Here is a 16,360-nt window from a genome sequence, read left to right on the forward strand (position 1 = left end):
TGAAGCACTCTGTATACAGAGGATCTGGTAATCTGGACTCCAGATCAGTATTTGCAGCTATGGTTTTATATGAGCTATTCTTCTTGCTTGCAGAAATCATTTATGAAGCCAAATAATAGAAGAACTGGCTCCTAAAAGAATCTTGGTTCCTGAGTTATAAAAATACAACAAAATATTACAGATTTAGTGTTAGTGCTTCCCCAGAAAAGTAAAAAGAAATTAAAGAGAACAGTAATCATAAATACCAATTTGGCTCCTGCAAGCATTCAAAGCTGGTTACTATTAACAATTGCCCTGGAAATTACAGTCAGTGAGCACATGAGATGTGGGGGATGTTTTTATGGACATCGTGTGCTTGGGAAGAGGAGTGAGTCCCATCTCCCTGCTGGGTGCTGAAATCAGAGCATCGCAAATTCTCCAGCATATGCTTGGGGATGGGGAAAGCAAGCACATAATCCCCTTGAGAAAGTGTAATGCTGACATGGTTATTTCTAAAGTGCTGTAAACATCGGTGGTATTTGATAAACAGGTACATGAAGCAAACCTAGATAAAGACAAGGTTCCTGCCTTGAACATGTACCCGCGGTTCAGTTCACTGCAACACACCATCTTCTTGTTCAAACCCAGGGATGTGTCACTGTGCTTTACTTAAGCTAAACTTCTCTTTTCATACCCAATTTTCCGTGGCAGACCCCTCACTTGGTCCCAAGCATGGAACGGCACTGGGCAGGACCAGGCGTCCTCAGGTAGCTGTGGTGCTCACCCCGGTTATGCGGGGCAAGAGGCCAGGGTGCTCTGACTGCACCCGCCTTTCTCCTCCTGCAAAGTCAACTGCACTGAACAAAAGAACAGGTTGGAAATTGAGCCTGGCAATAAAGAGGGTTTAATTTCTTTTGTCTCAGTCCTGGCTTTTTTTTTTTTTTCCCTGCCGTTTGCACGCTTTTTCTCTCCCCTTGAGCGCAGAAGGGACATGCCTCCATCCCTCCGCCGAGCGCTTATTCTGGAGGAAACGGTTTAGGTCGACATCACGTTTTACAGGGAAACGTAGTTTATAAATACGGCAGGGCCCAGCGCTACGAGGAAACATTTTATCAGAGAGCCCCGAACTGATGATTCAATTATTTTTCAATAAAACATCAGGGGAATGCACAAACAGCTGCTCGCATCCTTCCACACAGCAAGTCAAACTTCAAGGGGAACAATAGCTGGCGAAAGGGGAGCCATCGCGGAGGCGGTGACAATGGGTTTCCTTACTCGGGGCTTTGTTTGATTTCCCCGTCTCAGTTTTGAACTCCCTCCGCCGCAGAAAGGCGAGGGGGTAGGATGGGGAGAGGGGGAAGCAGGCAGAGGGGAAGGAGGGTCAGTGGGAGTTAAAGCCTTTTGCAGCCTTTCTCTCCCATTCATGTGGTAATTGGGTGTCAAGCAGAGATCAGTAAGATGGAGCCCGGCCTCTGTGCCCGGGTTAAACTGCAGCAGAAAGAAAGCGGGAGCTGAACCGATGGAGGCCTGAATGTCATTAGGGCGGGAGGAAGCGCCTCTCCCCCAGGAGCCCTTCTGCCGGGGTGCTGGGCTGGGGGGGCCGCTTCCCATTCAGGGCATCCCTGAAAGCGGCCAGACAAAGCGGGAGGGCGTCGAAACAATGCCGCACCCCCGGCTCTACCTTCAATAGGGAGCTCTAAACAGGCGTTTAACCTTCAGAATAGCTGAAAGTGATACTCAAAACTGAGGAGGTGGCTCGCCCGCCGCTGTTAGCCTCTTCCTGCGGCCGAGCCGGAGGCCACTTGGATGGCCGGAGTCGAGGAGAGAGGCTCTTGCCGCCCTCGCTTCCTCGGCCCTGTTGGCACAGCGCTGGGGGTGTGCAGGGCCCCATGCGGGTCATGGGAGGTGTCACCTCCAGGGCAGGATCAGACCCCAACTCCTGCTCGGGCTGGCGAGACCCTGGCATCCCTGGGGAGACCTGCTCAGCACCCTCAAGGATGGGGCTAGAGGAAGGCAGGGCCATACCGAGGAGGGGGATGTGGCGTAGTGGGGGTCGTATCCCGCTTCATAAGCCTGGGATTGTTTGGCGAGGGATCTGGGGAGATCTGGGCAACAACCCCCTCCCGAGCAGGGGGATGTCCCAGCCTCAGACAGTCGCCATCACCTGCAATTCCCAGGGTTGCCAGCCTGTACTGCATGACCCAAACTGCCCAAAGCTGTCCCAGAGCCTGGCCTGACATAATTTGTGCCTACGGGCAGGCTTTTTAATTCACCAGGAGAAAAGAGGGGCAAACCCCAGGTTATTTTGGAAGGTGGGATTTGCCACTGAAATGGGCCAGGCTCAAAAAGAGCAGAGCAGGGCAGGACCCGTCCCGTGCTCCCCGAGCCTCACCCTGCTGCACAGCCCGGCCATCCCGTGCTGTTCAGGAGCTAAGCAGCAAACAGCCCTGAAGACATTTGCTTCCTTAGTGAGGCCTTTCTGCTTTAAGGAGGAAAGCTGCCGTCCCCTCCCTGCCACACGCAGGATGACGAATTGCAGGCGCTCCCCGCAGACCATCATTTTGATGGAATCCCCTGCAACACAGCCCCTTCAAACTGGAGGAGGAGAAGCCGTCCCTGGCCCTGCTCCTGGTTACACTGGAACCACTCAGGGGAATCGCGTATTTCCATTTCTAAAGAGCGCACCAAAGGATAGGCCCTTCTTTAGTCCAGAATATATCTCTGTCGCTGCTTAAAGGCAAAGCTAGCTGGCCAGCATGCGGAGGAGCGGGTGACTGTCATTGTTTGGGAAGACTCCAGCACGCCAGGAGTGGCGGGAGGAGGCTGGAGAGATACGGCGCTAAAGACTCTCACAGACTTTCTCAGCAGCAGAAATTAATTTCACCCAGAAAGGTCCTGAGCAGCTTGCAAAGCCCTCGCCTGCATTTAGCCTACAATACGCTCCAGTTTTGCACATCAAGCTTGGGCTGGCTGAGATGGACCTAGAGCTGGAAAAAGATGTTGATCAGAGAGAAAGTTACAGCATTATTTTTCTTAATATTACTGTCACTGTTCAGGATGCAGGGTCTGGGAGAAGCAGTCATCTCCATGGTGAAATGTACATTTGGTTTGTAAAGCTCTTTGGCTTTGCTTAAATTAATAGGCTAATAATAACCCAGGAAAGGATTTTAATGTTTTCTTAACCTCATGCAAATAGCTTTTTAAGAATTTTAATTAAAAAATAATAACACCTCATACTTTATATATAGTACTTGTATCTATATGCAGCTGTTGAGCCAGACTAGCTTATTGATCAAAGGAGAGAGATAAGTCTCACAAGGTGTCTCTAATCATAGAAAGAGGATTCAATTAGCTTCTTCCTGAAAAACACCCAAATAAAAATAAATTTAAAAAAATCAGAATGGGATTAAGCACTGGCTGCTTCTTTCCAAACATGTCTCTGCTGGAAGGATTTTGTCCCAGCATTGATCCCAGGCTCAGTACTGCACTTGCACTTGTATTCCTGGGCTGAGAGCTTTTCAGGGACGCTTGTGCTAAAGCTTCATTTTTCCAGAGGAGCTGGGACTTTAAAAAGGCCCAGGGATTTCAACCCAAAGCTGACAGCCAGCGGAAAAACTCTAATTGGTGTAGCTGGGTTTTGCAAGAACTCTTGAAGCGTTGCCAAGTGCAACACAACCCTCCTCAGTAAAGACAAACACAGTGCAAACGGTGAATTGTCCCCAGCCACCGGATCTCCAGCGGGGACCAGAGCCGCTACTTTTAATCCTCCCAACACCACAGTGCCACCAGCATTGCCGGGCAGGGTGGCTCCTTACAGCGTAACTCGCAGCTACGAACACACCTTCATGGGGGTCCCCTCTCCCTGGGAAATTCGACACAGAGCCTTGCCTATGTGGTACGTGCACAGCATCGTGCTCCGTTGGTACTGCTGAGCTCTGCGGGTCCCCTCTATCGAAGGCCTGTGTATCAGAGCCCCCTGTGCGGTTTGCTGAGCTGTTTCACAGTCATTCAGCACCCCTCGTCTCCCCAGAACAGGAGCTGTCACCTTGGGGGGGGCCCCATCCTGCTCCTCTTGCCTGCACCCTGCAACTACGACCTTCTTCCCCCTCGCAGCCGGCTGGGAAAGCAGGGCTCCGGGTGAGCTCTCTGCTATGCTCCAGCCAGGTCCCAGCCCCTTGGTTGTGTCAGCACCAGCAAGGGCTAAATCCTGCTCCTTTCACGGGCCTCACCTGTGCCTATAATCCCCATCCATCTCTAAAACCCAACAATACAAGCCGGTCTCCACTTGGATGGGCTTACTTACAAATAAATAAGAGCCATACTTCCATAAGCTTCCAATGCTATTTGCATCTGCGTTTAACAGGCAGTGCCCTGAATGCAGAATTTGCTTGGTTTTTTTAACCTAACCTGCTCTCAGACAGACAGAAACACAGCACTGACCCTGGCCCTATGGCCTCTCTTCCTTCAGAGCGGTGGTGTGTGCAGGGCAGCACGGCCATCTCTTCCAGGAAGGGAGAGCAGTGCTCTCACATCCTCCTGTACCACTTCACAACATCCACCTCCAAAAAAGGGCCCCCAGGGCTGATTTTGGGGAGGCCAAGCTTTCACCCGTTCCCTTTAGCAGAGGGCTGGGTGAGGCTGGGCAGTTCGGGTCACTGCCCAGCACCCGCCTGGCACAACAGGGCGACCTCGGTGCTGCCGAAGTCTCCGGCAGGCACAGGCTCCGGTCAGTAGACGAATGCCAGCGCCTGGGATTGCCACTGGCCTCACATCCAGCACGATCATCTGTACCTGAAACTTCCTCTCCACCTCAGACAGGGTCTGACCTGTCCCCTTCTCCCAGTGCCCTGTGCCCTCCACCACTTTGCAGGGCTCTGAACGCCCTGGGGGGGGCTGTGAGACTCCAGGGGAGCCCCTAAAGAGCCCCCCCCCCCCCCCCGAGGTGAGACGTTTGCAGAGCCCAGCCTGCCCTCCACCGGCGGCTGCAAGAGGAACAGTGTCCAAAAGTGGGACTGGAGCATCTGCAGAGACAGCAGTCATCGCCGCACACCCTGCACCAGCCCCCCGAGGCCGGGGGACACCCCCCAGCCCCTAAGTATGAACCCCCACAGGGACAGCCACCTGGTTTGAAGGCTGAGCCCCACGGGCGCTGCAGAGCTGTGGGGATGAGGCCTGTTTTCCACTGAGCTGGGGGGCTGGTTTAGGACAGAGGCTGTCCCAGGAGCTGCACCCTTCCAGGAGCAGTGTCAGACAGCGCTGCTCCGCCACCCCTCCGTCCTCCCATCCTTGCCCGTCCCCACCTGGAGCTGGCTGCAGAGGCCAGATGAAGCTCTGAGCTGGGTCTTGCCCAGAGACACTGTGTCCAGGGGATTGAATAAGCTAAAAGCTTTAATTTTAGTTTGAGATGCTGGAGAAGCCATCAATTTGAGCATGCTTGAAGGTGCACTGGTACCTAATGGATGTAAATTTCCAGCACTTTTCCCATGGTGCGTCTCGCCAGGCAACACACTTCACCCAGGCTCATGCAAGACATTTCTCCCTGGTACCGGCATCCCATGAAAGAGATGGTTTCTCCTGCCCCCAGGGTTGGATGCAGAGGGTCTAAAAGATGGTTCTGGCAGCAAGGGAAAGGGAATGGATACCAAAAAACTTGTCTGCAAGGGTAGAAATGAGTCAGAAGGTTAAGCATGGCCCAACATGGAGAGAAGCAGCAGCAAGAAAGAGGGAACAGAAGAGGGGCGGAAGAACCAGATGTGCCAGGGTAAACAGGGAGAACTGAGCCAGGACCAACTGGGACGGCAATGCTGAGAACAGGACCAGGACAAAGCGGGAGTGGGGAGTCAGTGGAGGGGTCTGGCCGGGTGTCTCATCAGTAGGTTGTTTTCACACAGTCATCAAACCCAGTGGCAAGGGGCTTGCTTCCCCCCTCCTCCTCTGAGATGAGCTGCAGTCCGCACACGGAGGTCATGCTCTGGAGTGGCACTTCCCAGTTCCCAAACCGGCACAGTCCCCCACCTCCCCACACAGAGCAGGACTATGCAAGGAAGAGGTAGGAAACTCCAGCGTAGCCCATACTCGCATTTAATCGTGAGGACAGGACAGACTGGGGCAGGCAAGTACGTTGGTGTGGAAGCACAGCTAGAAGAGCAGACATACCTTGCCCTCACAAAAGACAGATGTCATTTTAAGGAGTAACCCTGCTAAAAGCATAAAAATGAATCATAAAAAAAAGAAAAAAAAAGAAGAATAAACCCCAACCCAGAGTTTTCTCTGGAACAGATGTTTCTGCATGGTCTCCGAGGACTGGAATTGGACATCGCTGCTAAGGATGTTTCACATCAGACACAACGCAGGGAATTCACATAGCGCAAGTCAGGTGTTTAACATGGACATTTCAGTTCGGGGCCCATCTCCTGTGGTAGAGACAGGGAGGGCTCTTGCAGGACGGGATGCAGAGCTTGTGAAGTCAGGCTCTCACAGAGACCACCCTCCGGAGGACCTTCTCTCCCTTAGGCGAGTTGCCTCCTGCATTCAGGGCACAGACATCGTAGCAGGAAAGCCCCGAGAGCTGCTCCGTGGTGCTGAGTACGTCTAAGCAAAGGCAAACCAGGCCCTTCATTCCCACTCTCCCACCTGCTTTCTGCAAGGAAGAAGGTGCACGAAACAAGGCTGCATCCACGAAAGGTGAAAGTAAGAGACCCAGAGAAGTGTCCACAAAATAGCAGGGTTCGCTCATGTCCTTTACCATGGAGCAAGGCCACAAGGACATATACGGCTGCACCCACGCTGGAAGAGGAGAATCAGTCCCAGATGAGTGTCCCTGTGAGAGAAAAGAGCTCTCCAAGAGAGGACAGGCCTGGGCTGCTCCTCCACCTACTGCACAAACCCGGGACACATTCAAAAGTACAGACAATAAATTAAGATTGGGAAAAAAAAAGCATGTATAATATATATATAATATAATATAATGTGCGTGTGATTGTGAAAAATAGAAATGTCATCCCCAGGAGAGAGCAAGGCATGGCAGAAACGCATCCCTGTCCCTCTCCCGAGCCCAGCACTACCCTGCTCCCCTGATTCACAGCAGAAACACACCAGCGGGGCCACGCAGGGGGCAGGGGTTGTGCCTGGCACCCAGCTTCCCTCTGCCAGCGGGGGCCCTGTGCCAAGGAGGAGCTGGCTGCTTGGTGGAGGAGTGGGGAAAGAGCCCAGCACTGGTCCCTTCATGGCCTTCACAAGGAAGGGTTGCTGCAGGCAGGAAAAGGGAGGGAAAGGCAGGAAAAGCAAAGTGGAATGGCAGAGGCACCCCACCCCTCCTCAACTGGCCGGGGCCCTGCCCCTCCCGTGGCACAGGACCACCACTGCTGTACCAAGTAGAAAATAAAGCCATAATGATTCTATGCTTTGGTATGTAACCATCCCCCTCCCCTCGGCCCCGCTGTGTTCCCCCCAAACCATTATCTGTAAAACTCGTCAAAGAAAATCTCTAGTGCTCCTTGAACCTTTTCTTCCCCAGCGCCTGCCTTGCCCTCCTCTCCCCAGCAGGATTTGGGGAGGTGCCTTGCTTGAATCCCACCGGTTACAGCTTCTGCTCTCCCAACTGGATCCTGCTGAACGCTGCCTGGTCCAGCGGCAGGTAGCGGCCTTGCCTGGAGTCCAGGAAGTACAACCTGTCCTTCACCAGCGCAGGATCAAAGCCCTGCTTCCGCAGCTCCATCTTCTGGAACTTGTAAGTGCCTGGAGTGGGGAGAAAAGGAGGAATGAGGGGTCACTGGTTGCACATGCTCCCATCCCCACCACCCCTGTGCTGTCCCAGACCCAGCTTTGCACCCCCACACCTCCAAACCCCCTGAGGAACTGGCTAGGGGCTCTATGGGGCAGAGGGGCTCTATGGGGCAGAGGGGCTCCATCCTGACCCTACCACAGATCGGCCTCCATAACCAGGTTTCCCCCTCCCAGCTCCATGCCCAGTGTGAGCATGCATGCTGCAGCTCACTTGTCTTGGAGACTTCGTGCAGGAACCGCAGGAAGACGGGCCGCGCGTACAGCGGCAGAGCCTTTTTCAGCTCGCTGGCAAAGCCTTCCAGGTCACAGGAGTTCTCCGGGTCGGCGATAGCTGCCATTCCTGCCTTCCCTTCAATCCCTAAGAGGCAGGGAAGAAGGGAGAGCACTCAGACACACTGACCCTATAGCATCATCTCCCTCTGCCTCGCACCAGCAAGGTCTCCAGCACACATCCCGCTTTGTACCGAAGCAATGGTGCGTCCAGCTGTGTCACTGGCTGTGTCACTACCCTGCGGCTAAGGCTACCAGCGACACCCTGCGGTCACGGTCACGTCCTCCCAGAGGAGGTACTTGCAGCCTGTCCAGAAAGGACACAGAGTCCTTCCAAACTAGCCAGAATCACACCAAAGCTTGAGAGAGGGAGGGAACCCTCTGGTTCATGCTAGGCATATCCCCAGTGGACTCTTCCCAGCTCGCCCATGGGGACCCTCGGTCCAACCTCTTGCAAAAAGACACATCAATCTGGACGTGCAGGACACCTTCACATTCAAGTGCCAGAGGCCCGCCTGCCTCCAGTCGTCCTCTCCCCTCTCAGCTACCTGGGATCTCCACCCCGTAAACCACCACGTCCGTCAGGTTGAGGATGCGGCTCAGCGTCCCCTCCACCTCTGTGGTGGAGACATTCTCCCCCTTCCAGCGGAACGTGTCCCCGGTGCGGTCCCGGAAGTACATGTAGCCATATTTGTCCATCACTAGGACATCCCCTACAGAAAAGTGAGGAATAGGCAAAAAATGAAGTGACAGAGGGGCTAGGAGCAACCCTGGAGCATCTCAGGGCAGTACTACTAGCCTGGGACAGCCCCACACCCACCCAGCTACCCTTCTCCTCTGCTCTCAGCAGACAGAAACGCCCTGCTTGCCTCACCTGTGAGATAGGCAGCGTCCCCTTTTGTAAACACATCCTTGGCGATTTTCTTGTTGGTTGCTGACTGATTCAGGTAGCCGTCAAAGTGCTGCAAGGGGTTGCTCTTGACAATGCGGCCCACCAGCTGCCCCGGCTCCCCTGCAGGGAGAAAAGAGGGGATGAAGGGGAGAAGCAACCACCTGCACCCAAGGAAAAAGGGTGTCTAATGGGGTTGGTGGGGTTTAATTGAGCAGACTCAAACCTAGGTAAATTATCTTGAAGTACATCAGGAAGATTTGCACAGGGCTGAGGAGACTTATCTCAAAACCTCACCTGGTTTGCAGCGGATACAGACACCATCTGGCCCCCGGATCAGCTCCATGGTGTCTTCGTCCACGCGCACTAAGCCGATGGGGTACACACCTGGTAGGATCCTGCTGTTGAAGCCACACGACCCAACCTAGGGCAGAAAGACCTCAGAGCCATGGGTAGCAGAGACATCTCTCCCACCCCGAGCCTGCTGCCCACGCACATCCAGCATACCAGAGAGCTGGCACTGCACAACAACCAAAACCCCTCCAGGCAGATGGCAACCCACGCCAAGCCTCTTGGAGCAAGAAACCAGGAGCAAACAGCCTGTCTGGGTTTCCAACCCTGCCCAGGCCAGCAGGCACCCTCTGGGACACAGGGAGGGTGGTGGGGCCTTACATTGTTGTCGAAGTTTCCCAGGCTGCAGTTGCACTCGGTGGCCCCATAGAACTCGGCCACCTGGGCGATGCCGAAGCGGGCCATGAATTCCCGCCAGATGGAGGCACGCAGCCCGTTGCCCAGCGCCATGCGCACCCGGTGCTGCCGCTCCACCTCCTGGTACGGCTGGTTCAGCAGGTAGCGGCAGATCTCCCCAATGTACTGCACAATCTGGGAGGGATGGAGAGTAAAGACTCACTAGGACCCCTCCGCCAGGCCCTGGGGTGTTTGGTGTTTCTTCAGGGCAGGTAGGGATGGCACAACATGCCCAAAGTCCCCTAAAGAGGCTGTGGTAAAACCCAGGAGTCCTGCTAGCTTGTCCAGTGCCTGTCCCTCCCCGGCTAACCCACTCCTCCAGTCTGTGAAACCTATCCGAGATCTCCTGGTTAATGCTGGAGCATGGGAAGGGTTTGGACACATGGAGTTATCACCCCAAGTGGGAAGGACACAGCCCCACCACCTTGGAAGGTGGTTTGGGATGGACAGACAGAACCGGTCCAGACCTTCCCCTCTTCCAGCGGCTGGGCTCTCCCCAGCACGGCAAAGATCCCCAGGCTCCACTCCCCAGTCCGGCTGGCCCATTGCTTCACGGCCTCACCGTGCAGTTGTATTTCACGCAGTCCTCCCAAAAGTGCGAGGCCGAGAACTTCTTGCGGATGACAATCGTCATGCCCTGCAGCAGGCACTGTCCGAGCCCCACGATGTTCCCTGTGGAGAGGCAGCCAGGGGAGCCCTCAGTCCCCAAGCCACCTCCAGCCCAGCCCACTCAGGGAGAGGCCTGGCAGGGCAAGGTGGAGGCCACACACTGGCTCACCGCAGACGGGTGTTCACCTAGCCAAAGTCCCCAGGACCACAGGCACCGGGAAGCAGATGCATGGCAGCGAGACCTGGGGCAGTGCTTTGCACCTAGACATCCCAGCACGTCTCAGCCAGCCAGGTGGGCACCGCTTCCCCTTCCCCCTGACTTCCCACATAGACCAGCAATAAGGTGCAGCTATTCCAAATCCAGGCTAGGAGCTGGGATAACACCCCCCCCCACTCCCTACTCCAAAGGTCAGCCAGATCAGTTCTTGGCTCCCAGGGATAAAGCAGAAAGCCTCGGTCAGACACGGCCAGCAGCAGCCAGCTCCTCCTCAACATGGGGATCGCTGCTGCACCAGTCTCCAGCCTGAGCCCTGGGCTTGGCTGAGGGGAACAGACAGTCTCGGCATGCAGGGCTCCGTACGGCAGACGTTACCTGCAGCGTGGTAGAGCGGGAGGCAGTCGTACATCACATCGTCGGGCCTCATGCGAAAACCGTAAAATACTAAGCTGGACATGCGGAAGTACCTGGGGCAGGACGGTGAAGGGACATGTCAGTAGCAGGGCCAGAGGTGCTGTGCTAGGACAGGGCTGAGCTCAGTGCCGTCCTCCCCCAAGCCCCTGCCCACAGCCTTACCGGCAGTTCACTACAATGGCAGCCTTGGGCAGCCCCGTTGTGCCAGAGGTGTAGATGTAGAAGAGTTTATCTGGAGAGCAATGAGGAGACAAGGTCACGTACCCAATCTAGGAGGTGGCTGGACCAGGAGAGGGGGACAAATAAAATTTACACTCTCTGCTCATGCCAGTTGAGCCAGAACTTTGTTATGTGACAGCACCAAGAACATGCTGGGTTCACCCTGGGCAGATCAGGTCTATTGGACACATGGAGAGCACAACAGGGTACTGTTCCACACAGGGCTGGGCTTCAGACACCAGAGTAATACCCATCCCAACCACCCCAGGCCCTGCTGCAGACATCTGCTATCGGCATCCTGAGCAGACGTTCTTGCCAGTGTTGTAACCGGCTGATTCACAAAAACACCACCACGAGTTTGGCCTCCAAGAGCTGACCACATACCAAGAAAGCCCTTATCAGGGGGAGTTGGCTGGTGCCGCTGGGCTGTCTGCAGGAGGGGGTCCAGGTGTTTCGCACCAGGAAGCACAGACTCAGGGCTTCCTTCTCCGGACCAGAAGAGATGGATAGATTTCTCCAGGGAGGGCTGCACTTCCTGCATTGCTGAGAAAGTACAGAGGGGAGATGGAGAAAGACTGCAGGGTGGTTACAGCACAGAGACCCCCTGCCCTCCCAGACAGTCTCAGGAAGACACTGCCCCAGCTAGCAGTATCCTTGCTGTGCTCAGCAGAGTCCCCAAAGGGCTGACAACCATCCCAGGCGGATGTCGCTCCCATGATTAACACATGCTGGGGCCACAGCCCAGGCCTCTTCAGGGACTAGAAGATCCTGTTCTCCAACTCTCCCCAGCCAAAACCTCTTTGGTGCCAAGAGGTCTGTTGACACCATCATCCTCAGAGGCGTGGGCTGAAACACATGAGGAGCTGGAGCCAAGGTGCTGGAGGGATGTGGCCAACAGCCACGGAAAGCAAGGGGAGGCTCGTCCCATGCAGCGGGACAGGCCCAGCCCGACCCAGGGCTCCATGCAGGGAATGGACTCGAGAGGCACAAGGAAGGATCCTTACACCCAGGCTGGCCTGCTTGGGAGCCAGACAGCACTGAACTCCAGATCCTGCCCAGCTCCAGATCCTGCCCAGTGGCCAAAGGGACCAACAAGAAAAAAAAAGCAGATCTAATTCCAACTGTCCACTCTCTTCCAGATCCCTGCTCTGTGGTGGGCAGGAAAGGAGCACTAAATCCATTGACACGCCCCCCCCCAAGTTCAGAGCACCCCTGACACATCTGTGTGCCCCTCACCTTCCATCATCTCCACCCCAAAAACCACAGCCTTGGAGTTGGAGATGGTGATGCAGTGCAGCAAGGCCTCCATGCGCAGGTGGGAATTCACGAGGGCAGTCTCCACCCCAATCTTGGCCAAGCCGAGCCACAGCCCCACGTACTGATTGCGGGATTCCATGAAAAGAGCCACCACGTCACCAGAGCGGAAGCCTTGGCCGTAGAAAAAATTGGCCACCCGGTTGGAGTATTCATCCAGCTGCCGGAAGGTCCAGCTCTCGCCCGTGCCTTGGAAGATAAGTGCCGTCTTCTCTGGATACTTGCTCGCGGTCTTCTGGAAGATCTTGGCAATTGTGTTCTTCTCCCTCACGTGCCTCCATACCTGCCACTTCACCCGCAACAGGACCAGCCCCGTGCTGCCAAAAGAAGGGGAGCAAAAGGGCAGCTGCTTAGTGATCCCTGCAAAACCACTTCCTCCAGCAAAGCCAGCACAGCATGAGGACCATACTAGGAGCTGCAATAGCCCAGCACTGCTCCAGGCCCTGCTCTAGGTCAGCAGCAGCTCTGGGTGCTCCCCTGAGCCGTGTGGACATAGGCAGAGGTCCTTTGCAAATATGCTTATAGCCAGGAACTGATGGAGGTCAGGGACAGATGTGTTTTGGAAGGCTGCAGACAGGGATTTCCCCGATCAAAGGGGCATCTTTGAGCCTCAGGTGCTCTCCAAGAGGTGCCACTGCTCCCTTCCCACAAATCCTGCCAGGAGCTCGCACAGCCTGGTACCAACTCAGAACTGACCCTGCACAGGCGCCTGGTGACACACCAGCAGCTTTAGAGACAGGGTGAAGTACAAGGACAGTCACTAGACTTCCAAGCTCAGCTGAAATCTATCTTTCCTGTGAAAACTTTGCCCAAGAGTTTGGAGCCACCTGAGCACGGCAGAGGGAGATCTCCTTCCAGCCGGGCTGGGTGTCAGCAGAAACCCAGGGCTGTGCAAGGATCTGAGGGCTGCGCTCACACATACACCAGTGCAGAGCAGTGGGCCAGGGGAAGGGTGGATGGTCAGGCCATCCCAGCCAGGACACCTACGTGACGTCCCTTCGTATTGTCTTGATGAATATGAGGAAGAAGTCCCATCCGCCGGATCCCAGGTAGAAGATGAAGAGAGCGGGGATGGCCTGGGCCCAGGACAGCTCCAGACTGACCCTGAAGAACAGCAGCAGCGCTGCAAAAGCAGCCAGACGCAGCATCGTGGCCTGTAGAGAGAGAGACACCACGGCCATCAACCCACGCACTCTGGACTCAGTGATAATGAACCCATGGGCAGGGGATGCGTTAGCAGCCCCCAATTTCCTGGATGAGGTCCCTGAGTCACCACTCCTCCTGGCAGCGAGGACATAACCCAGCAGCCCAGAGTTCCCACAGATGTAACTTCACCGGACCTTGGAGATGGCCTCCAATTAAGCCGCCAGCACAGCACTGCTTAGTGCCAGCTGAGAGCCCAGCCATTCCCACCTGGGGAGCCACATCCTACACACCAGCCAGGGGCACGGCCGCGCCCCAGCAGCATGAAATGCAGGATAAAAATCACTTCACGGATGCGGGAGCGGAGTCACGGCAGGGCTGGCTCAGCCCCTCACCTCCAGCCTGAAAAAGCCCAGCTCCAAATTCCTCCCTACCTCAAGGATCCCTCTGTCCCCATAACCCAGGTCTCCCTGTCCCCCAGCACCAGCTCTCCTGCATGCCTGGCTCCGGGACAGCCAGCATGGCTGGTGGGAGAGTGCAGCTTCACACAGTCCCCAACACAGCTCAGACAGGAACAGGGACAGGAAACTCAGTCCTTTGAGCTCTGCTCGTGTTTGCAAACCCTCGTGTCAGTGGACAGTTTCCTGGCCTGACTCTGCTGGAGACGCTGCCAGAGCAGGTCGTGGATGAGGCCAGCGCAGGCATGCCCTGGCCAAGCTGGAGTGAGCACAACAAGGGCTGTCACTGCTGCCAGGAGCGCCCAGACCCCTGCCCCATGCCTTGTGGACAGTGACTCAGTCTCTAGTACTTATCCCCCAAAACCAGCACCTCTGTCCCCATCCCAAACACACCCCAGATGTGGCTCTGAGACTCGCAGGAGACTGCGATCTAGCAAGGGCTCTTTTTGGGTGATAGCATTGGGCAGAGTTAAAGTGACAGCAATGTGACCCTTGCAGCTTGAAGGCTCCTAGATAAAACTGGTCCTTCCTGGCATGGACACAGGCCAAAGAGGAAGGAAACTCTCATGTCATTTCCCTTTCCCTCTTGAAGGTGGATTCACTGCTCCAAAGCTGGCAGCCCTGAGTGGGCTCTGCCAGAGCCGGCGGGGCCAGAAGCCACGCTTGTGGGTCTCCCTCTGCTCCATGCAGTTCCCCCAGGTTCGGGGAGCTTCTGTGGATTTGGTACGAGATGCTGGCAGGGTGGGAGCCAAGGCAGCGCCACGTGGTCACTGTGCCCTGGTCTGTCACGCAGGCTGTCTCACCTCCGAGCCGTGCCACCGGCAGCAGGCAGGGATGCACCAGAGCTCAGGATGCTGCTCCGGGGTGGGGGCCTGGGGACATCCCGCTGTCTGCAGCCCCTACCCAGAGATCCCCGCTCGTGCCAGCAGCCTCTGAGCTCTCTCCACCAAACACCTCCCAGGCCTGAGGTGCCACAACACAGTCCCTCAGCCTTTCAGCAGGGCAGGACCTGCTGCATTTTTGCCTAGGAGCCTCTCTCCGCAGTTAAACAGGGCAACTCTTAGATCACCGTCAAACTACTATGCCTCAGCCAAGACCTGGGCCCTTCGTTACACGCTCACATCAGACAGACAGACACGGAGAGCTGGCGGTGGGGGAGGCACACTCTGTGTGGGCAGCAAGGTGCGTAATCTCCCACTTGAAGGCAACACGGGCCCAGACAGGCCCCTGTTATCTTCTGCTCACATCTCTGATCTCTGCCTCACACCCGCATGCCCAGTGCCTCCTGCCCAGAGATAACCGGTGAGAGATAACCGGTGAGAGATTACTGAGAGATAACCGGTGCACTACTGCCAGAGACCTCCAGCCCTGCCGTTAAGGATTCAGGTCTTGTCTAGCTGCATCAGCACAGAGAAAATTAAGACCTGCCTATAGCTCCACAGCCAGCGGGCACGAAGGCAAACCGCAGGGATCCATCACCCAGGGGCACAGAGACCAAGGAGAGCTGGGGAGAGGGACCGGCCTGGGGAGCAGGTCGCGGGGGGGACAACAGGCGGGTGACGGGGCTCCAAGGCGCCCCAACACTAACGGTCAGGCGCCTGGGGCTGGCAGATGCCCAGAGCATCTCTCCAGCATGAGCAGCTGGGGAGGCACCTCTCCCCCCCCCGGCCCTGGGCAGGGTGACGGGGATGCGCCCGCCGGCCCCGGGGAAGGACAGGGAGGGCGAAACGGAGTCCCCCCATTTCTCCCTCCCCGTCCTTCCCGGGGGCCGGCGGGCGCACCCCCGGCAGGGAGGACGAGCAGCGCAGCCCCAGCCCCATCTGAGGGGGTAGAAGGACCCCGGAAGGCTCACGAGGGCCTCACACCGGGGCTGCAGCCGGGACCCTCCTCCCCTAACCCCGACCAGGCCCGGGAACCGCCCGGGGAGAGCCGGTATCCGCGGGGGGAGCCCCGCAGCCCGCTGAGGAGGAGGCCCGCGGCGCCTCCTGAGGAGAGCGTGGGGCTGAGGGGCCCCGGTTCCGCCCGCGGTGCTTCATGAAGAGACCGGGAGGCTGAGGGACCCCGGTACCGCCCGCAGGGCCGCGGTGCCTCACGAGGAGACCGTGGGCCGCGGCGGCCCCGCCCGGCCGCCCGCAGGGAGGCAGCGTGGCCGCCGCGGCGGGGCAGAGCGGCGCCGGGAGGTCACGGAGGGGGAGGACGATGCCGCGCTCTTACCGGGCTCCGGCGCGTCCGCTGCGGCCCGGCCACCTGCACCGGGAGCGGGAGCGGGGCCCGCCCGCCGCTGCGGCACGGGGCGGGGCGCGCAGCGCGGCCCGC

General features: G+C 56.7%; 1 protein-coding gene across 1 annotated transcript; it reads right to left on the reverse strand.

The window, feature by feature from the left end:
• Window positions 1–7,434: 7,434 nt before the first annotated feature.
• SLC27A4 (solute carrier family 27 member 4) lies at window positions 7,435–16,281 on the reverse strand. Its single transcript, XM_059828812.1, has 13 exons — window positions 16,259–16,281; window positions 13,431–13,597; window positions 12,366–12,760; window positions 11,514–11,672; window positions 11,073–11,142; window positions 10,872–10,963; window positions 10,233–10,342; window positions 9,596–9,805; window positions 9,221–9,347; window positions 8,909–9,046; window positions 8,583–8,747; window positions 7,976–8,122; window positions 7,435–7,716 (listed from the first exon to the last, which is right to left on the reverse strand). Exons 2-13 carry the CDS (start codon window positions 13,589–13,591, stop codon window positions 7,559–7,561), a joined length of 1,932 nt encoding a protein of 643 aa, XP_059684795.1. The 5' UTR covers window positions 13,592–13,597; window positions 16,259–16,281; the 3' UTR covers window positions 7,435–7,558.
• Between the last annotated feature and the right edge of the window lie 79 nt (window positions 16,282–16,360).

Source organism: Gavia stellata, chromosome 24 (genome assembly GCF_030936135.1).
Source record: "Gavia stellata isolate bGavSte3 chromosome 24, bGavSte3.hap2, whole genome shotgun sequence".
Taxonomy (NCBI): Eukaryota; Metazoa; Chordata; class Aves; order Gaviiformes; family Gaviidae; genus Gavia; species Gavia stellata.